Raw genomic sequence first — 21,292 nt, 5'->3', positions numbered from 1 at the left:
AGCTTTGAAAAATATTGGCCTGCATACTTAGAACTTCAGATATCAACAAAAGAAAATTTCCAATATTATTTTTAAGACATAACAGACATAAAACAATTCTACTAAGTAACCCAAACTATTTACAAAAGACAGCTGTGAGAAAAGGGAAAGTACTTTCATATACCTTCTTCATAGATTAATCCAACCATGTTCACAGCCTCCCTGCTTACTACAAAGATAGGATTCTCCTCTGTTGTTCTGGGGAAGTGCTGTGCCAATCTGCCAGGCTCTAGTACTAAGCGTCGACCTTCATATATCAGTTCTTGATTCTGAGATGGTATTTTTGTCTGTTTGTAGACCAACTCATGAAATATAGCAGCTCTATAATAAAAACAATATAATTGGTAGCAGTTAGATTCACTACAACGGTTCAGCAATTCAGATTTTGTATTATTTAAATAAAAATTGCTTTTATTTCTGATTAATTAAGAACTGGGTTTACACATAAAGCACTTGACTTTTAAGTAAAAAAACAGTAGCATGGTGCCTAAGATCCCAGGTTGTTGTGTTACAAAAATAAAAGCTATTTCCTGCAAAATATCAAACTTCCTTTCTACCTCTGATTATCTGCCAAAGCACGTCTGTCTAAACAAAATTGCTCTGGTCTGAAGGTCAGTAAAAACAGGCAACACTAAATGAGGGGAAGGAAGCCTACTTAAGTTTTCTAAGGCATATCCTTTTCTTGAAAGGAGATGGATGGTCTCTCCAAAAGCAAAGTCTGGTGTTTTACATTTCAAAAAATTAAATTCAGCCAGTAAGCTAACACTAACATATAGCAAAATTATTTCCTAAAACAGCAGTGATAAGGAAGAGCAAAGACGCTTCGGAATTTTATTTACAGCAATCAACAGATACAAGGATAAGAACTCATAATACCACCATACCTCTCCCCGCCAAAAAGCCCCACCACAAAAGCCTACTATCAGAACAGCAACCAAAAATACCAAACTAGCAAAACCTCCAACAAAGAAGAAAAACCTTCAGTACACTAACGGGAAGGACCAGTTTGCCTCCTGTGCAGCACTAGTACACTATTGCTTCTTAATACCACAGCTAGTTTATAAATAATCATACATGTAAATAATAATAAAAATTAGAAGCAAGATTTCTTTGCAAAAACAGTATTTGGGCTCTCTCAAAATAAAAGTGATGGAATAGAAAAGAAAAATTGTAGTGGGCAGAACTGTATTTACACATTTGATGAAGTAACAGTATGTATCCATGTATTAGAAATTAACACGGGCTCTGTATTATCTGTAACACAGCAGAGAAAAGGCATTTCTTTGTACGTCTTACAGCTTTTAACATCAGCACTTCATGGTCATAAAGTGAACCCTATACAAATCAGGATCCTAAACTGTACCAATTACCACTTCAGAACCCCTGTGAGAGTTTTACACCAGAGACAATGTATACATTTTGTATGGTTGAGGACATTATTTGTATTTTTGGTCAACATGTTTCTATATGCACTATGACTATGTAGGAGAATTGCACCCTTTTACTTCCTCAGATAAACTGCCAAGGAAAGGTTGCTGAATTTACCACACTGGTGACATGAGGTCACAGGTTACAGAATTTGTAACTGGTGATCTGAGGTCACAGTGCTGTTAGTCTGAACACGAGTAAAGTAATGCAAATAAGAGAGAGCGAGCACTTACGTATTATAGTTGTGAATATAAACCTTGTGCAAGGTCATCTGCTGTAATGAAAAGATGTGGATTATTATTCGGTGCAGTATGTCACTCGTCTCTGCAAAAAACTGGTCAAATCCCCAGCATTTTTCCTGGTCTGCTTCAAGAATATTCGCAAGGACAGGTGTGAGTAGCACTTGCAGACCCCTAGAGCCAGGAAGAGATGAGACAACTTGGTTCTACTTGGAACATTTTATCTTGCAACCAATCACAATAATTCATTTGACTTGTCTCATGTATACACATCTATTATTCCTTAGAGAATACGTTAGTGCCTTTTTTCCTACACTGAGCAACAAAATGTTCAAGGGCAATGTCTATTGTTTTTCATTAATACACATACTTTAAGTCGTTCCTTTTCAGGCTTAACTATCAAGTTTGGTTTTTTTTTGGTATTTGAGAAATTTCAGTCACACTGCAAAAATTACATAAAATTTACTAAGTCTACATTGTAGAGCTGTACTTTCTACCACCCCAGTAGCATTTTACCCAGGTCACCCCACACACCACAGTGTATAATTTTGAAGGAAGCTACTGCTATTTAGGATTTGCTGGTGGTGATGCTTGTGTGAGCACACTATGTTGCCTTCAATCAAAATCAGCTGGATCAGCAAAGACTTATTATTTAAACTATCGGCAGTAAGAATTCATCTTGACTGAGACAGGGCTAAATAAGTACTCTGCACAAAATGCTGCAAAAAAACCTGTGCTACCCATTGCCTTAGAGTTGTTACTATTCTAGGACAAAGGTCAGCTTAAATTTCTTGCATTTCTACCTTGAGCATCTGAATGGTAAGGAACTTTATGGATCCCACCTGTGCATTCCCATTAACAACTTCTCCAAAATTTTAACATTATGTACACATCAAGGCTAAATCCAGCAATAAAACTGGTAACATTCTGGAGCAAGCTGCAGTGGCTTGCAAGCACACTTCTGACTGCATTAGAGGTCAGTGGATGCTGTGTTCAAACTCACTTTAGTACTAAACTTGTAACACTGAATACTGTTTGAATACTACTTAAAAGGATTACTGTGAGCAGATGTTTAATGAGAAAAAATCTGCTTCCTTTAAAATTTCAAGCAGTTCAATTGTACAGAATAAGCAGAGGAACAAATGAGCAGTATCATAAAAAACACATACAAATTGCAAATTCTGCACATTCTAAACTAATGAATTCATATAAACCAGACTTTAACTCTACACCCCTTAAGGATGTACATATTTGGCTTTCAAAAAAGTTTGTTTCGACAGTCTCTTCATAGAACTATTTATTTCCTCCTTTACCATGAAAGGATTAGTAACTTTAAGGTACAAAAGAAGTCTCAGGAAGAAAAATAGGTAAATGGGTTATGGGAAGTGTTTTCAAAGTCACACCAAAATTAGATCTTCCATGGCTCTTCCTACTGAATATTACGGACACATGAAGCAAAAATATGATGATAAAATTGAAAAGATACAAGTATGTGTTAAAATGCACTGATGTGAACTTTTTCCTAGCAAAAAGCCTCTGAATTGTCTTTGCTTATCATTTCCTTCCTACTGCCTAATCTTTGTCATGTCTGAAGTCACATTCTTGCAAGACATGAGGGCCATCAAAGTTATTGATTCTTCAGTCCTGAGGGTGGAAAAAATGCAATAATAATATTTCTTCTCAAACCACATCAGATGTGCTCACTTGTAAATTAGCAATCATGAAACTATTTGGACAGATGGGAAGAAAAAAAACACTTGATAACCAAATATCAGACTGTAGTGATGCACTGAAGAGTTCAAAGAAAAAACAGCGTCAGATCTCTGCTCTAAAGACACAATCCCAGAAAATAACTGGAAAAGCCCAATCAAGTGGCATTGAAACACTTTGTGAACATCTGTAAATTTAAACTTACTTTGAAAGGCTACAAGAAACAGGCATCTCCCAACTCCACTCAATAGGTCCATTTTCTGCTTTCTGTACTCCAGAAATAGCACCAGAAGGCTTTCCAGTGATTATTTTATACCTGCAATACATTACAAAAATGATGGAAACTTCAACTACTACCTCTTACACATGCATAGGTCAAGTAATTAATCCTCAAAGGGGCAGCAAAAATGCAAATTTAAATGACAGGCTGGCCTACATTTGTAGATGGTGCAAAAATTAGGAAGTTTCACTTACAAGCTGACAGAGCAGTGCTAAAAGAGTAAAGAACAAAAAGCTATGCTGGAGAAGCAAATTTGTCTACCTCAGCATTGGGGAAAACTTCTGGAGCTACTTCCAGCATACTGAAGGAAAACAAAGGTTTTCACAAGAGTTTATTTATCAAAGTCAATTTAGTTCAATTTACACATTAATGTGCTAACTTCAAGCATGTTCCACAGCAACAGACAACATTTAGCCACCACAAAGTGGCTTGGACATAGAGAAGGAACATCCAGAAATCTGGACACAATTTGGCATTGTTTAACTTTGTATTGCACAGGCAAGTATTTCTCAAATTTTTCATGAAACTAATGAGGATCAACAGACTTTTTGCAACAGAGTATTTCAGTTGTGCTTTCTTTTTCTGGAGGACAAGATTCATACAAAACATCTCTCATGCAGCTACAACAAGAATTCTTATGTGAAAAAATCACAAGATGGAAAATTTCTTCAACTAAGAAAACTGGAGTCAGTTTTACACGGAGCATCAGAACAGAGATGGTATTGATGTGTTAGAGGTTCCAAGTACCACCTTGCTTTATTCTTAAAATGCAACACAAAGAAAAACAAAACAGAACCAGACTAAGATGACACAGGAATCAAATACAATTGTCACATCATAGGCATATCTTCTGTTTTCCATCCAGGAGCCATCCCTGTTATCTGCAGCTGCAGTCCACAACTGTACCACTCAAATGTCAGTCTCGTTGGTAGTGCACTCATTTCAAGACTGCTGCGTAAGACCATCATTTAAAGGACAACAAAAATTTCCAGCACTGAAACCCCACTTCAGAATATCATAATTTCGCCTGAGTATCCAAGTTACATAAATGGCACTGCAACAGACCAGCCTAGTGCCATGCTGAAAGAAAGATGTATGGAAAAACACCAGTATTTTGGGGGAGCTCAGTTCAGGTCTTTCTCAATTTAAATGCTTAATTCAGATCTTAAGGCACCACACAGTAAAATCCTTGTTGAAGCAGAATGTTTCTACTGATTTTGGCTGGGATAGAGTCAAGTTCTGTGATAGTAGTGTATGGTACCATGTTTTGGATTTGTGACCAAAACAGTGTCAATAACACAGGCATGTTTCCCCATTGCTGAGCAGCACTTCCACAGCATCATGGCCTCTTCTACTGCCCAACCAGCAAGTAGGGCGGGGGCAGGCAATAAGTTTGAAGGGGATACAGGAGGACAGCTGACCCAAGGGATATTCCACACCATATTGTTCAGCAACAGAAGCTAAGGAGAAGGTGGGGAAGAATTTGCCAGGGCGGCATTTTGTCAGGGACTGCATATCAGTCAGTGGCTTGTGAGCAACTGGGTATTTTTCTGCATTACTTGTGTTCCTTGGTTTTGTTTCCCTTTGGGTTTAAGAGGCAAGGGCTGCTGTTTATTGTGGAGTTGGTTTTTTTTACTTATTAAGCTGTCTTTAACTCAACCTATGAGTTTTTGCACTTTCACCTTTACAGTTCTCTCCCTCATCCCACTACAGAGAAGTGAGTGAAGAGCTGTGTAATGTTCAGCTGCCTGCTGGGGCTATACCACACAAGAGAGTGTTTTTCCTTTAATATTTTCACTGTTTTAAAGTTTTTCTGTATGTGTGCAGATTCCCTGGTAAAAAGCATTTCAAGGGCTGATTTAATTTACCAACAGATAAAATTCTCCTTCTAAATTACCTACATCACTTCCTTGTTTCTACGAGGTCCTTCAAAAGGTCGGAAAGGCAAACTCCCTGTAGCAGCATGGTAAAAGGTCACCCCTATGCTCCACAGATCAACTGTTGCTCCATACTTCTTCTGATGCTCTTTTCTCAAAACTGCTCGCTCATACATATCAGGATGCTAAAGAGAAAAAAAAATTACAATTGCTTTATGAAGCTTTATAAGAAAAAACCAAATCTATCCTTTCACAGCAAGGTAATTTATCAGTCTAAACTTTCAGTTCTTTAAAAAAGAAAAGCTTGCTTATATCATAGAAGTTGCTTAAGCTATTCTGACAAACATCACTATATTCCTAGGTATGACTGTTGCTTTTATTAAAAAGTTTGCAAAAAATATTTTGAAATTCAGCTGGAGAGTGACTACTAGTATAAAAGACCACTAAAAAAGAGAAGAAATTCAGTATTCCTCCTGATGATTTTGAAACAACAGAAACCAAATGGAAAAAAGATCCATAGCAGAGGAGAGCATCAGCTGTGAATCACATGTGGGAGAACATGGCAGGAAGAAAATCATACTAAGGTGCTTGTCTTGATACTTCTCTATCTGCCCCTCTTTGGTTAGCCAAGTTTTCACGTGAATCTTAACTACACCTAACACCATCCAAGTAGCTCAAACACAAACTAAAACACATCTACAGAGATAAAGGCAAATATATTCATAACTAAAATATCGTTGTTCCTCCTTTCACACAAGGCAAGAGTTAAAGCTGGACCTGGAAATTATTTCAAGGCTGATGTATTTACACCAGCAGAAGATGGTATGACTCAAGGTGAAAAAGTCCAGTGGAAAGTTATAAAAACAATTATAATACAAAGGTTTAAATACTAATTCCCAACAACCTTGACCTATTCAACTATAATCATGAACAGCCTCAGGACTCAAACATTTCTACAAAAGAAAATAAATTGTATGGTCTTACTAAATACTCTTCTGTGCCATAGAGAGAAACAAATTGTTCATCATCTTCAAGTTCTCTTGCTGCACCAAAATCTGTAAGTTTGTAAACAGACTGCCCATCTTCACCTATAACACGCATTATATTGCCTGGCTTGATGTCACGGTGCACTATTCCATTCTCACGGAGATGATTCATCCCAGCCACTTCAATTGAAAAAATAAATACAGAATTCATGTACACATTGTGACACACTGTGCAAACACTGAATTGTAACTGATGCTAGGAAGACATGCTTATGTTCTCATTGGGAAATGGGAATGAGAAGAGACACATAATTACAGAAAGACCATGACCATAGATTGCTTTTTTTTCTTCCCAAACAGCTAAATTACAGCATTTCCTGCTCTCAGTAACATCTCTCCCATAAAGTAAATTTTATGGCAGGTAAACACAGGTAAACCATATTATTTTTCTAATTAACTCTTCTGAAATTTTCACTAGAAGTCTGATCAATATGTGAAAAGTAATCTTGAAATAAAGAAAAAAAAAAATCAATACTTTACACAGAAATGACTTCTTAATGCAAATACCTATAGCAACATAAATATAAATACGTGATTCCATATGACCATATTAATTTGTTCAATTAGTTGACAGTTATTTAAATTTGTCTCTTGCTTTTTCAAGATAAATAAAACAAGTATGAGATTGTTTCAGTCAACAAATTAGACCAAAGAGCTAAGTCTACATACCCACATCTCTCAAAACAATTAAGAACTCAGACTCTGGCAAACCAAAGGCATTAGACGGCTCCTCTAAAACTGTGTACAAACTCCCACATGGACAAAATTCCATAACTAGTACTTTGTGTCTAGTAGTTGTCTGAAAAAAAAATAAAAAAGAGATTAAGAATCTGACTATTGTGACACCAATGTCAGAAATTACCTATAACCACAAGACCTTACTTTCAAAATAGAAAAGTAAAATCTATAGTTATATCATAATTTCCATTCTGGTGATCTTCCAAAAAAGTGCAGGTGGATTTTTATATTGTTTCACATATTCCAACTTGGAGAGGGGAAAATAACTAAGAAAGCCTCAAGTTCTAGGCACTAGCAGGTTGACAGCAGCATTGACAGGTGGACAAGTGAGAAACTACACACCATAAGTGCTGAGAATATCAACTGTCCTTCTTTACTCATCATCTGGGTCATTTCAATTCATCAGTCTCAGTTTCAGTTTGACTGCTCCAATTTATACCATTATACTACTGCATAATAGTATCCTATGTCATCATTTTAGTTGCTTGAAAAGGAAAAGCATAAAATTGTCAGGATTACTGAAACATTTTCAACTATAAACAGTTCCATTATTCAATTATTAAATATTAATACATGTAGATACCTTAAAAATCCTAATTCAAGATAAAACTTAGGGCAGGTGCCTTCTTGAGATAAGATTCATTACCTGAACCTACACACTGAAGATGTTTCACCTACTGAAAGCAAGGAAACCCTTTCTTTCTTACAGCAACAACAACAACAAAGAAGAAAATCAAAATATGGTGGTGGTAGGGTCCAAGTATTTATCATCATATATGTTACCACTCTTTAAAATGTAACTGTACACTTTATGGTTGTGGATAAAACAAAAAAACAGTTACTGCAGTTACTTCCATGCATCTCAGATCACAAACACAATTCATTACCTCTTCCTCAATGGCAAACAATTTGACAATGTTCTTATGATTTAGTTTCTTCAATACTTCAAACTCTCGCATCTGAACATCCACAGGACGAAGGAAACTTATACTGTTAAATACTTTGACAGCGTATAAATCTCCAGTTTTCTGTTGAAAACAAACAAACTACTCATCAAACAGAAGCAAAAAATTGTAAATGTATACACAGACATTATCCAAGCATTTTCAGATCTTCTTTTTACATCTGAGTATAACCACACTAAAAATATTGCAAAATATTACTTTGTGCTAAGGTGGAAATTAAGATTCTGCTAAAAAAATTAAATTGCATTAGTTTAGTACAGACTAGAAGCGCTGAATACTCATTAGGTCACAAAACCTAAGAGTTCTTAAAAGAGAACTGTTAGTATAACAAAGGTTACACATTTAAAAATTACTCCTAAACTTACCTGAAAAATATTTTTTCAACAAGAGTTACTTGCACTAATCAATGAGAGGCAGGCACATACTTGGCTTGCTTAAGTTAAAAGACAATTTCTGGTAGCCGAATGTTGATCTCTCTTTCTTTACTGTTCTGTTTATACTGATAAACCAGTATTTTGGTTTTTTCAAAGGCAGTTTCGAGCACTACATGGCACTCATGTAAAATCCTGAAGCAGTTCAAACCCACATAATAAGAGTCAGGAGAACAATCATGAGCTTTATCAGATTTAAGTTCTCCAGAGGAACTAAGCCTCAACATACTCAGGCAACAACAGCACCAGCTGGAAGTGTAACTCCTGTCCCTCTCAGGGCAAAGCATCTTCCTATGCCCACTCTAGGAAGAAGCTTGCACTAGCACTTGGTGTAACATTATTTCTAAGGACACAGCCTTCCTGTGGTCAGAGAAGGTGTGCTTTGTGAACAGGTTTTAAAAGAACATATAAAAACCAAAGAAAAGACAGTTTAACAAAGATACATATAATAGGATCATGTAATAGAAACCCGTAGGTCATTTGTTTCTATTCAAATTCTTGAATAAGGCTTATTTTTTCCATAAAATGAACAAAAAGGAATGAAGAATTACTAACATATTTTACAAGGAAAAATAATGCAACATTAAGAACAAATCCTTAGAAATCGAACTACAGAATGCTAATTCAATGGACAAATACTAAAAATTAAAAACTAAGCATGAATAATTACACAGATACATTTGCTTTAGGCCTAAATCTTGAACTTTTTTTTGTTGATTTCATGATGCTATCTGCATATGAAAATTCCTTACAAACCTTCTGTCGCCCCCGGAAAACATTTGCAGTCGCTCCCTGTCCCAGGATGTCAGACAACAGCCAGAGGTAATTTGAAGTGCTCTGCATCTTTGCTCTTTGATCAGACAGTTTTCTTTTCACCTTAAAACAGAAGGTTCAATACACTGAATTATAATATAGTAAAATACATGAAAGGGACTTATTTAAATTAGAAGGAAATATAAATGTCCAAACCCCAACTAAAACGCCAAAGACATGGAGAATGAAGAACAACCAAATAGAGAACAAGAGGCGAAACATGGAAACAAAAATAAGCCAAACAATCAAAATTAATGCCATTGACACATCACCTCTCTGCATTTAAGGTCTGTATTCCCCAAACTTTGAAAGATCAACTGGAAAGGTGAAAATCTTATAATCTCTTTACTGTTGTACATGGTGCTGCAATGATCAAGTAACAAAATACATAGAAAAGAGGCAAAAACATATGCACAAGGTCTTCTAAAGGTAAGCAAGACCTGTAACTGAACTCCATTATTCTGTACATATGCCAAAGAACAAACATTAGTGACAATGTTAGATATGTATACAGATATTTTACATCACTTTGGCTCTGGAAGTTGCATTTCAGTAGAACCGTAAAGGAGCTGGACTAACAACACATAAAAAACTTCTTTTACATGAATTCAAAATAAGCTACAATTGACAGAAGCATTTTCATCCACTAGCTAGAACCAGCAATTACTACTGAAAGAAATTAAGGGATGTTTCTCTCATTTCTAAAATTTCATATTGGGTATGTCACATCTACAGAATTTCCCCACCCTTCCTGAAATATGAACTGTCAAATACTCGGTCTTCACAGATTCAAAAGAAAGAGGAAAAAAAGTTTGATTAAATTGAAATTATTAACATAGAACATTAGAGCTGCCAGATTTTCTTGTTTGCCAAAACAGCAGGAGCTGCAGGTGAATACCCTTAACTTTTTGGTTCATTTAACACACTGATTTTGCCATTAAACCTAGGAAAAGGTTCTAAAATCAAAGATGGAGCTTCCCAAATCTAAAGAATCTCAAGAGCAAAATGGCAACTGGACCGGAGAAGCTCCAACAGTAAAGGTCTTCGCTCAGCTTGGCAGGGGACGCTGCATGTTACTTGCACGTGATACCTGACAGGAAACTGCTGACCGATACTCAATGAAAGAAGCTTTTCCTGTAACTGTTGAAGAATTTCCTGTCCCTGTTACCAGCAGCGGCACTTTCTGAGAGCTCCCCGGCGCACAGGAGCCGCACAGTGCGCGCCCAGGAGAGCGGAGGGAGCCGCAGGGCAGCCGCCACCGCCCCAGCCCGCCCCGGCAGCCAGCCGGAGCGCACGGCCCGCCCTGCTCCTGATCCCGATCCCGATCCCGATCCCGCCGGGCCACGCTGCACACCGCACACCTTCTCACGGCTCTGAGCGCGCTGCTCGGCCTGTAGTGACCGCAGAGTGCACACCTTCCTTCAGCTGTTCGCTCATGTGAGATGGGAAGCTTCTTGCAAAGCTGTCCCAAAACATCCGAGCGATTACATGTAGCGTACAGAGTGCTAAGAAACGAAGCAAAGACCTGACATTACTCAGCAGTTGAGAGTCACGCCGCAATGCCATCTGCAAAGTTTGACAAAGTTCTTAATACCTCCGGAAGGGACAAAAGGTTGTATGTCAAATCCAGGCAACAAAAATAACCCCTAACACCACATTCCCAACTCTGACAATTCTTGGTTAACTCTGACAAGACAATTTACAATAGGAGGATAAGATGACCTCTCCCATCAGGCAATTACTGAGCTATCTACAATGCAGGCACAGAAGGTACAGAAGAGAGGATGCAAAGAAATAATGCACAGCCTGCTCTGCAAACCATCTGTAAAATCTTCAAGTTAAAACATTCCTCTCATAATTAAACTCCTGCTTCTAACAGGCCAGCTGGCACATTAGCAGTAAGCATCTACTTCGTGATTTACTTCAAAACACCATTCATAGATTCATAGCAAGACACAGAAACATAATGAATGCTTTCTAATCAGACAGACAGTGCACAGAAATTCTTAATCGAAATCTATTCAAATAAAAACAAAAATTAGCAGCCCATTAATAGACTGAATTATTATATTTCCCAGAATAATAAAGATGAGGTAGCTTATGTACAAGATCAGCTCTTTTTCTTTACAGTCTTAATGTATAATTAAATATGCACAAAGGTCAATGGATGAAAAAACAAAAGAACATGACTGCAACAGATGATCTTCAGTATCATCCAGTGGATATTAAGAATAACCCCAGACCAGAAAGTCATTTAATGGATTCTCAAGATCTGGGGCTTTTTCACTCTTAAAACAAAATATAGATATAAATATAGCAATATTAATCCCAGGGTACATATTATGTGGCAAACAAAGTCAGTATTGCACCATTACCCTTTTCCTGTTAAAAGAGTACACTCTTTTTGGCAGTCCTCACTTTTAAGGTATAAAGTCTCACTCAGCTTTAACCTTCAAATTATAATAATTAGATCAATTAACATGTTAAGTCTCCTTTAATACTTTGTGTTCTCTGACAAAGTCATAACTGATCTCTGCTAAATACTCAACATCTCAAGTTTTCTCTTCATTTCTTCCACTATATTTCTAAATCAAGTTACTAAGTGTTTCCTATTAAAATAATAGTAAATAAAAAAAATTTAAAAAGGTCTAACTGTATGACTGATCCTGTCACTAGACTTAATGCTGAATTTGCTATTTCTTCACATCTCACTTTTGGTCACTAAGTCTGGTATTAGATGAGTCAAAAGCTCCTCACATACATCTAAAGAAATCTCTCCAGCTAGCAGTTTGATTTATTATCCCCCATGACTCATTAGCATTTCAGGGGCTTGGGGGCTGCTTTATAGGTGTTTTTTATTGAAGATTTTTTTTCTGCTTCTGGCCATGCTACTATTCTTTTAATCTATCAGCAGAGGGGATCATAATAAAAAAAAGACTGCATTGCTAATGCAATTATTCTTAAACTCCCAATGCTTTGGAGCAGGAATACTGCCTGCTCCTAAGAGGAAGGAATTTTCTGCTACCTCAGGCACACGGGATAAGCACACAAAGCAGGTATGGCTCCCCTGTTGACAGCTGCAAAATACAACTTCACCAGGCAAGCAGGGACAGATTACAAAATTTAAGTGATGGCTCTTTCTGTGTACAGGCAAGATCCTAGATGCCACCAAAGCCAACAGACAAGGTGCTGAGGTTCCAAATAAATGTTATTCACAGTCTGTTACTATTAACATTTTATACTTCCCTCTCTCAAGGCTTAGAAAATAATCTCCTCTCCCTAAAGCTCCTGCTTCCTACCCGTGCTTTCTTCAGCTATAACCTCCTTAGGGGGTTTCCAGTCCAACAGCTGGTATCTCAATCACGGAAATACCCTGCCCTTGGCCACACAAGGCGCTTGCTGCTTGAATCCTAACATTCTTCCGAAAGCACACAAAGCAAATGGCAAGCCTGGCTCCAGGGCTGCTCATCACCCCTACTTTAGGACTGTCCAATCCGTAATGCAGGTACAGGACTCGGCCCGTCTGGGACGGCAGCTCCTGGAAACCAACGGAGGGCCACGTCCTTGTCTCGGCGGGGAGCGGGCAGGCACAGCACCGAGGCTCATCCCCACAGCAGGACAACTTTTAACAACTCCTACGGCCACGAAGGCGACGCCGCCTCCTGACTCACATTCGCGGGGATAGAAGTCACCGAGACAGGGGCAAGGGCCGGGCCCCGGGCACGCCGCAGAGGCCACGGGCCAGCCGCGCCTCGTCCCTTCCGGCCATTGCACGGCCGGGCCCGCCGCTACCTCGGGGCGCGCCGCCGCCGCCGCCCGTGACCCGGCAGCTCCCGCGAAGGCCCCGCCGCCGCCCCGGGAAACTGAAACCACCGCGCCCGGCGGCTGCCGCCTCCCCTCGGCACCAGCGCGATGGCGGCGAGGGCACGCGGCCGGCGCAGCCCACTTGTGTTCTGTTCGGTTCGGCCCGGCCCTCCACGGCCACCCTGAGCCCGCCCTGCTCAGCCCCGCAGCCCCACGCACCAGCCGCCTCCCGCCGGCCTGCCCAGCGCCCCGGCCGCTTCCGGCTTCCTGCCGCGGCGCGGGGAGGCGGAGCGGGCCAGGCACCGCCCGGGCGGCGCGGCCGCCGCGCCCTGTGGAGCCCGCGCGCGGGGGCCGGGGCTGCGCCGCCCGGGCCCGAGGAGGTGGGCCGCGAGACAGGAAAATATCTGGGAAACATGGGAAAGTGGGAGTGGGGTGTTGGATAAAAGTGGTCACTCCGGGTGATTTCCGGGCGCTATGTTCCCAACGGGCTCGGAGCGTTTCCGGGGAGGGTTCCGTGGTGATTTTTTTGCTGCGTAATCGGTCCGGCGGAGGTTTCGCTTTCTCGGCTGCCCAGGTAGAGCTGCCTCTGCCCCCGCCCCACCTCCCCATGGCAGGCTCAAGGGATACCTGGAGAAATGTCTTCCCGCCCCCTGTAATTTCTGTTTCACCTCATTAAAACCGCAGGAAGTCGTGGCAGTTCTCACATTCTCGCTCCCGCTTAGTTGTTACTGATATGTTTTAAATCAAAGTTCTCGGCTGATTTATCCCTTGCTATGTGTTTTTTGTCTCCTCGGTAATGGTTCTTTTCCAGTAAATGATCTAGATAATGAAATATTGATAGCTTTATAATTTATGTATAATGTAATCTGATCATAATTATAGTGAGAAAATACTGAAATTTTCCTTCCAAGACGATCCCTCTTTTGATGTTCTGTATTTCTTGTTTAGAGTTGCCATCTTCCCAAATCTTGGAAGCCCGTTTTCTTGAGGAACTGACAGCAGCCTCTTGCTCCCAGGCTTTCTTTGCTCTTATTCTCTTACCTGTCATGATTTTTATCAGAAGTTCAGACTTTCTCAGCTTCACTTGTTACGGGACACTAAGGTTTTTCCGAAGTTCTCCATAGTGAAACTGATACATGGATGCATTTATGGTCTTAATATAAATGCTAAATTTATGTTCCCCATTTGTTGGCATCTGAACTTTGCTTTATAATGCTGTAGTGTAGAGGGGATAGTTCCCTACGGTATTTGTGTTCTGTCCTTGCATCTTTCAAAACATGCCCAATTTAAGAACAGGAGAAAACGGACAGAAAAAAAGAAACTGCCATTGCAGTTTCATGCTAGAATTTTTTTTACTTTGCTTGCTTCCATTTGTTTTTAACATACAAGTAAAACTTTTGGTATTCCTCACCTCTCTTGTATTTGGATTCTCATTCATGTTCACAAATTCAGCAGTCTGTAGCCACACAGGCCTGAAAGCCTATCAGTCTTTAGCCATTACACCAGCTTGTAAATAAAAGGTACCATCTCTCTGGAAAAGGTGCCTCATCTTAGAAAGACTTGCAGTTGTGTTTTTCATTTAAATACTCTTTACAAGAGGCAATTTGCCTCATACACTAAAGGAATTACCACTGTGATGATGATTTTAAACACCTTCAGTCTAGATATAGGGGGACTTTGACCACAACAATATTAAGTCATATAGGAAAGCTGCAGGTGGTTGTGTTTGGTGCAGCCTTGAAAAGAGATCATTAATGTTTGCCTGGAAAAGGATAAACTGTGACTGTCAACCCAATCTCTCCATGGAGTACTCTCATTTATCTCTTATGTTCTTCCCCTTCTACCCCACAAAAACTATCACAGTCATAGAATATGCTGAGTTGGAAGGGATCTACCAAGGATCCTTGAGTTGCAACTTCTGGCTCTGCACAAGACCATCCCTGAGAGTCACCATGTACTTGAGTAGTTTTCATAATATGTTCAAAGTATCTAAACACTGCCTGAAGGATCTAGTTCACACTCTTGATTATGAGATACATCACTAGATTTCTCTTTGGGGGCAAGTAGTGAACTTCTCTGTCCAGATGTCAAAAAAAAACATGCACAGCAGGAATCCACTTTTTCAAAGTAAAGATGGAGAAACCCAGCAATTACCTTTCTAAACCTTGGTTTTTTGCAAAGAATGTTACTAGGCACTTCATACCCACCACAAACCCAACTGTGATACAGCAGCTGTGCCATCTACACCACTGAAGGAAATTACAAAAAAAAAAAACAGAAAAGACCAAAAACCTGCTTGTAGCCAGAATCAGTAATTACGTGTTAGGCTAAAGATACAGAAACTACCCCACAGGTGCCGCTTTACAGCTCACATTGCTTAAGCCCCAACAGGACAGTATGCTGATTGAACAGTCAAAGCATACAAGAATAAACAATCCTTTTTTAATTCTTCAAGCTGAACCAACTTACATTCTCTGAAGATACAGACTACTCATCCTACAGGATACTTGTTCAGTGATGGATGGGAGGGCAGGGTACAAGTTTATAACAGAGGCACACCCACATAATGGGTGCTACACACAGCTCCAGCCTACACACTTGGCTCACTCGGCTTTCTATCTGTTCTCACCTGCCACCACCAAAGCCGGCAACACACTGTGCGGGGGAAGTGTTTCTACTGCTTCAGCTTCCTGGATAGCTGATTATGGGCACAGAGGAGCTCCAGATTTGGCACAAAGGGCCTACAGGAGTGGTGAAGGATGGTGGATTGAAGAAGGAAAAGACTGTCTTTTGGAAGAGGCCAGTTTAAAGACTTTCCTCATGAGGGTCTAATTTGTTAACAGCTAAATCATCTTCTTAGCAGTACTGCCCTTACTTGAGAAGGCAAAACCCTAATTCCCATATAAAAACTAATAGTGACTCAAACCCAAAAAGCTTTATTGTTCACTTCATAATCTGCCTACTGAAAGCTCTCCCCTTGGTGTGGTAAAGCTTCCATAACTGTGGGGGAGGAGGCCAAGACAGACACAGAAGACTGACAGCAGATCCTCAGCCAGTGTCAGGGGTGCAGCCTTCATGCCAGGGAGGTGCAGAACAGCAGCACCTGGAAAGCACCAAGCCAGAGAGGGAAGCCTTCTAGTGTATGGGAGAAGATGAAATGGAGCATTGGTATGGCAGCAAAGGGAGGGAAACAGTACTGTGAAACTAGGAAATATGAAAAGCACGACAGACACTCATTCTATGATACAACAAATCAAATAAAAAGAAACTTTTGATTAAACACATAAATCAGGAACAAAATCTTACAAAAGTAATACTGTCCTATTGAAGGCAGTAACAGTACTTTCTTCCCTCAGGGAAAAATGAAAATGCTCAAAACATCACCACACTGATCCTGGATGCTGCTTCTGACCCACCTTCCCATTTATTTTTCAATTAAAGTGAATGAAGAACACGGCACCCCAGAGTCTAGGAAAAATGCTCATCTAATTACACTAGAGGTAAGTCAGCTTTTTACTATGGACATTAGTTCATGAGGAAAGTGTTATAAATCCCATGCATGGCAAGACTCAAACTTTCCCCTGCCCTTATGAGATAGCTATAAAAACCTGTCACATTAGAGAATTAAAAAAATAAAAGTAGAAGCATTCTGCTAAAAGTCACTGTATAGACCATTGATGCTACTGAAATATTGCAGTGAATGCAATTCTCTCTTTCTGCCAGGATCTTCCACATGCAAGGGAGCAATATAATCTATTACCTAAGCACCAGAAAAATTGCCAGGTTCTACTCAGATATAACAGCCAGAAGATTCAAGAATGCTGTAAAAGATTCAGCTAAAATGATTCAGAGAGACTTAGACATTTCACTGCATCAAATTTTATTGTTTTTGTAAAAAAAAGATAGAACCAGATGCTACTTTTAAGTGAAATCATTTATTACACCAATCTGCTTTATAGGAGGTATATATATATTTTATCATTAAGACAACTTCAATAAAATGACTATCTACAAGAAGGACTTTGATTGCTTTATTTTCATGTCACCATACATGAACAAATGAATTTTATGTCTTATTAAAACATTTTACTCCGTATCAAAAATGTACACATTTTTATAACCATTGCTATGGTCTGAAGGTATTTTTACATTTAATTCATTTAATTTAAAAAATAAGTGTCATTTCCTTGCTGTATGTGTTACAGTGTAAGCTTAACTCATCCTATACATAATAAAAGTTTGTGTATACAGATAATTTTTAATGTTGTCACATACCTTCATGTCTGAGACACAGGTGGGGAATTTGCATTTCTTTTTTGCAGAAGGTTAAAGTACATCTGATGTGAGCACAAAGCAACATTTCTTAAAAACAAGACCAGTTTGAATGGCACAAGAGTTAGCATTTTTATAAATTAACAACCAGAGTTCTGCATTATGGAAACAGGTACATGAGATTCCAGTACTTTCCTTAGGGCTTGGCTCGCTGGAAAAAAACCTGCAAAAAATTATTTTAAAAAAATTAAAAACAAAGGAAATGTAAGACATGGAATGTTTGAGGTATAAAAAGATTTGTTCCACAGAGCTAATTTTTGTGTTTAACATAATGGTTAACACATTAAGGGTATGACTTTGTTAAGGGGTGCTTTGTTTATGCTCTTTGTTTAAGGGGTACTATTTGTTTATGCTCACACCATCAAAATGATCTGTTCTGACACTCTACAATTATAGCATCACACTATTGCTTTTTCTGCTATTAAACAAAAGCCACAAGAATATCAAACTACTGAGATGGCAAGGTGCTAAGAATGAGTGACCATTTTAAAGATGCAGGTTTGTTTTTGTTTGTTGTCTTTCCAATTAACTGCTTTGCTCCTTTGAGATTCCCAATAGGAATCTACTGAAAACTATTAACAATTCAGTATTTTGGTTTTACTTCAAGTCACTACTATGACTGAATGGTATGGTAAAGTTCAAATGGAACTAAAAGCTATTGAAAGAAAAAAAACTTTATACCTTTAAGTAGTTTTTAAAAACTTTCGCATCAGGCTGCTGAAGTGCTTGACAGAATTCCTGTAAGAAAAAATAAAGAAATAACTAAACGCAACGAGTAAGAAGTAACTAAGTGAAGCAACAAAGCAACCTGAGATACATTCATATGTAAAGCCATTGGTATTAATTTGTATTTTCCCTAATGTACAACCGAAGAAAAGCATGTTATGGATAAACATTTGTAAAAGCCTATGATAGTCTAAATGCACTCTAGGGTGAAAAACTATTTGTTTCGTGGTTTGGTTTTTTTTTCAAATACAGGATATCTTGTTCACTTTTAGCTGAGGAGACAGAAATAGGACTATCTACAAGGATATCTTCAAGTTTAAATTTGAATTAAAGTAGGAAGATTGTTTAGACAGTTAGATGCACTAGGCTTGGTTTTTTGGGGTTTTTTTTGCAAGATACCCTTGCAGTATCTTTATTCCTTGTGATAAATTAATCCTATTCTCATATGCAATAACTGAGTAAATTTTGAGATGAAAGGAGGTTAACTTTGTAAATATCCATTTCTCCCCATTTAACACTTATGATTGTTAAAGAGTTTTCCAAATCTTCTTTTAGGAACTCCTACCTGGATTATCTCAGGAGCAACTTGCAAAGAAGGCAAATACTCTTGCTGAAGATACTGAATGCACTCAGGACCCTAAAGAAAAGCAGTACACATTTTCTTCATGCATTTTTTTACAGATGGAAAAATTATAGCCCTATACTGTATGGTGGTCTACATCACCATTTCACAGAAAATGAATGCTTTTCAAATGTTTAAGTTATTCTCAGCTGTTAGCACATAAAAAGATTTCTCAATCCTGGCATTAAAGGTTCTACTGCAATTTGGTATCTTTTGTTACGCAGAAGAAAAATGCACTAAAAGTTGCACTGAAGTAAGAAATACAATAGAGCCAAACAGTTTGTTACATGTCAGCTGTAAGAGATAGTGAAATTAGAGTTGTCTCCATAATTAACTATCTGACATTTGGAAGAAATAAAATAATTGGGTATTAGCATCTGCCTACTGCTTTACCATACTACTCCCACTGCAAAATTCAGTAGCCAAGAGAAGATGAACACAGTACTTCTCTTGTAACATTGACTATGTAATCTGCAGTGAACTAAGCAATAATAAAATGCAATATCCAAACCTTTGAGTGAAACAAACATTTTGATTAACACTTCAGTTTTTGTTTTCTTTACCTATATTTATCAGTTAAGTTTCAGTACAGGAGAGATTACTGCACAAGCTGGCAGAATACAAACATAATCCAACAGATCTACCAAAGGAAAGTGAATCAGTGTTACTAATTCACATAAGTTACCCTGGAACTAGAACAGCAACAAAGTGAGCTGATTTTTCTCCTTAATCAAGAGTCAGTATTTTGCATTATTTTAGCAAGAGGTACAACAGCTGGATCCTGTATCCATGCACAGCATTATGATCATCCTGTTATTTTGTATAACAGTACAGTAGGAATTCATCCTAGTAAGTATCTAACTTTTGGAAATTGATAAAACTGCTAGAAAGAAACCTATTATTATTCCCTATGAAGTATGATGAAGCTTACCCTTTTGAGATGAATTGTTTTTAATGTCACTGCACATTCTGATAAAGCCTGAAATGAAATACAGAGCATTAGACTGTTGCATTGCTCTACTGGTTCACTATTCAAAGCTGAAGAACCTCATAAGACCCAAAACAAGGGCTAGTTCATGCCATTATCCCTTCATTTTCCCCTCACACAATGCCAAGCCTTGACCTTCCAGGTTTTGTTCCACTCATCAGAAAATCAGAAAAACTTCTGTACAACTGAATCCAAAATGAACTAGAGAACAGCCCACTCTGGGTATTTGCTTTCACTGAACATTAGTTAATAGGTAATGCAGATCAATGTTAAATACTTAGATCTCCAATTGACTTTGAGCCTAGGTAAACTACAGGATACACCACCAGAATATCCAATAATTAATCATACAGATACCTCAATGTAAAAAAATCCAGCAAAACCTAAGGGACTATTTCTGAGATTACAATCTTTTGTACCCCATGGCTACTGTAGGTTTGTTAGCTTCAGTCTGCCTCACAGGAATGAAAGGAAAAAAAAAATCCATAATACACACCAGTACTGTCTGGGCATCTGCTAAGTCAAACGTTTGCTTCAAAGGTGCTAAGAAACATGCAGGAACAATGTGCTTGTAGACAAAGTCTGCAAAACCTACTGGTCCATCTTTACCTCCTAAAAAGAAAAAAAAAATTCCAGTTCTATTACTTCTTCATGGGTAGTAGCAGATGAAAAGGAATTCTGGAAAGACATTCTTACCCCAGAGCTCCACCAGTTTAGATAGAATAATAAAACAAGTCTTCTGTGCAATAGGATCTGGGTAATCCACCGCTCCTTGAATGACAGTGAATAACACACGTTCCACATTCTCTGCACCTTAAACACATTAAAATGAATTTGTCACTTCCAACTGCAGCCTAAAATGTTTTGGTACTCATACACTATTTTATATAAATACTGACCTGGAAGATATGCTTCAACTTCAAAATAGCTCTTTTTTGCACAAATCTCAAATATTTTTGGGAAGTTTCCCCTACGATGCAAGACAACTCTTATTTAGGTTTTTTTTTTTTTTTTTTTTAAGTTTGGAGATTTAAATTGCTCTTCTGGCCTTAAACACACACAATGGTGAGGGCAGTACTTTGACCTGTTTACAAATAAAAATTTTGTCCTCTCTACCAAACTTGGAAGTGTTAATTAAAACTCAGCAGCACTGAAGTAGTTAACTTATCTTGCAGCATAAGCTATTTTTCAAGCATTTAAAATTTCTGTGCTGCATCTATGCATATTTGTTTGATCTCTTTAAAAATGTCTTGG

General features: G+C 38.5%; 2 protein-coding genes and 1 long non-coding RNA gene across 5 annotated transcripts in view; 1 reads left to right on the top strand and 2 right to left on the bottom strand.

The window, feature by feature from the left end:
- The window catches only part of TBK1 (TANK binding kinase 1), a 27,290-nt gene extending 13,585 nt beyond the window's left edge, over window positions 1-13,705 (bottom strand). Inside the window, exons 1-9 of one of the 2 annotated variants that reach the window (XM_084206604.1) lie at window positions 13,590-13,705; window positions 9,510-9,629; window positions 8,245-8,385; window positions 7,289-7,418; window positions 6,558-6,739; window positions 5,598-5,758; window positions 3,622-3,732; window positions 1,701-1,880; window positions 164-360 (exon numbers count right to left, since the gene is read on the bottom strand). In XM_084206604.1, the coding sequence (XP_084062730.1) occupies window positions 164-360; window positions 1,701-1,880; window positions 3,622-3,732; window positions 5,598-5,758; window positions 6,558-6,739; window positions 7,289-7,418; window positions 8,245-8,385; window positions 9,510-9,596 (1,189 nt within the window). In that variant the 5' untranslated portion in view covers window positions 9,597-9,629; window positions 13,590-13,705. Of the gene's footprint in view, window positions 1-163; window positions 361-1,700; window positions 1,881-3,621; window positions 3,733-5,597; window positions 5,759-6,557; window positions 6,740-7,288; window positions 7,419-8,244; window positions 8,386-9,509; window positions 9,630-13,589 lie in introns of those variants that run through there. The other variant, XM_084206605.1, reaches the window with a different exon arrangement.
- Window positions 13,635-19,496, top strand: LOC311154266. Of its 2 annotated transcripts, none has more exons than XR_014616192.1 (3): window positions 13,635-13,750; window positions 16,727-16,870; window positions 18,984-19,496. It is a non-coding gene; the product is annotated as an uncharacterized lncRNA (long non-coding RNA). The 2 variants fall into 2 exon arrangements; XR_014616193.1 differs by lacking the exon at window positions 13,635-13,750 and adding an exon at window positions 13,811-13,944.
- The window catches only part of XPOT (exportin for tRNA), a 26,351-nt gene continuing 22,358 nt past the window's right edge, over window positions 17,300-21,292 (bottom strand). Inside the window, exons 20-25 of the mRNA XM_084206603.1 lie at window positions 20,735-20,851; window positions 20,535-20,650; window positions 19,982-20,029; window positions 18,994-19,065; window positions 18,384-18,440; window positions 17,300-17,865 (exon numbers count right to left, since the gene is read on the bottom strand). Coding sequence (XP_084062729.1) covers window positions 17,839-17,865; window positions 18,384-18,440; window positions 18,994-19,065; window positions 19,982-20,029; window positions 20,535-20,650; window positions 20,735-20,851 — 437 coding nt within the window. The 3' untranslated portion in view covers window positions 17,300-17,838. The remainder of the gene's footprint in view (window positions 17,866-18,383; window positions 18,441-18,993; window positions 19,066-19,981; window positions 20,030-20,534; window positions 20,651-20,734; window positions 20,852-21,292) is intronic.

Source organism: Fringilla coelebs, assembly GCF_963513975.1.
Source record: "Fringilla coelebs genome assembly, chromosome: 5".
Taxonomy (NCBI): Eukaryota; Metazoa; Chordata; class Aves; order Passeriformes; family Fringillidae; genus Fringilla; species Fringilla coelebs.
Note: the sequence above shows the minus strand (reverse complement) of the source record. Positions and strands in the feature narration are given on the sequence as shown.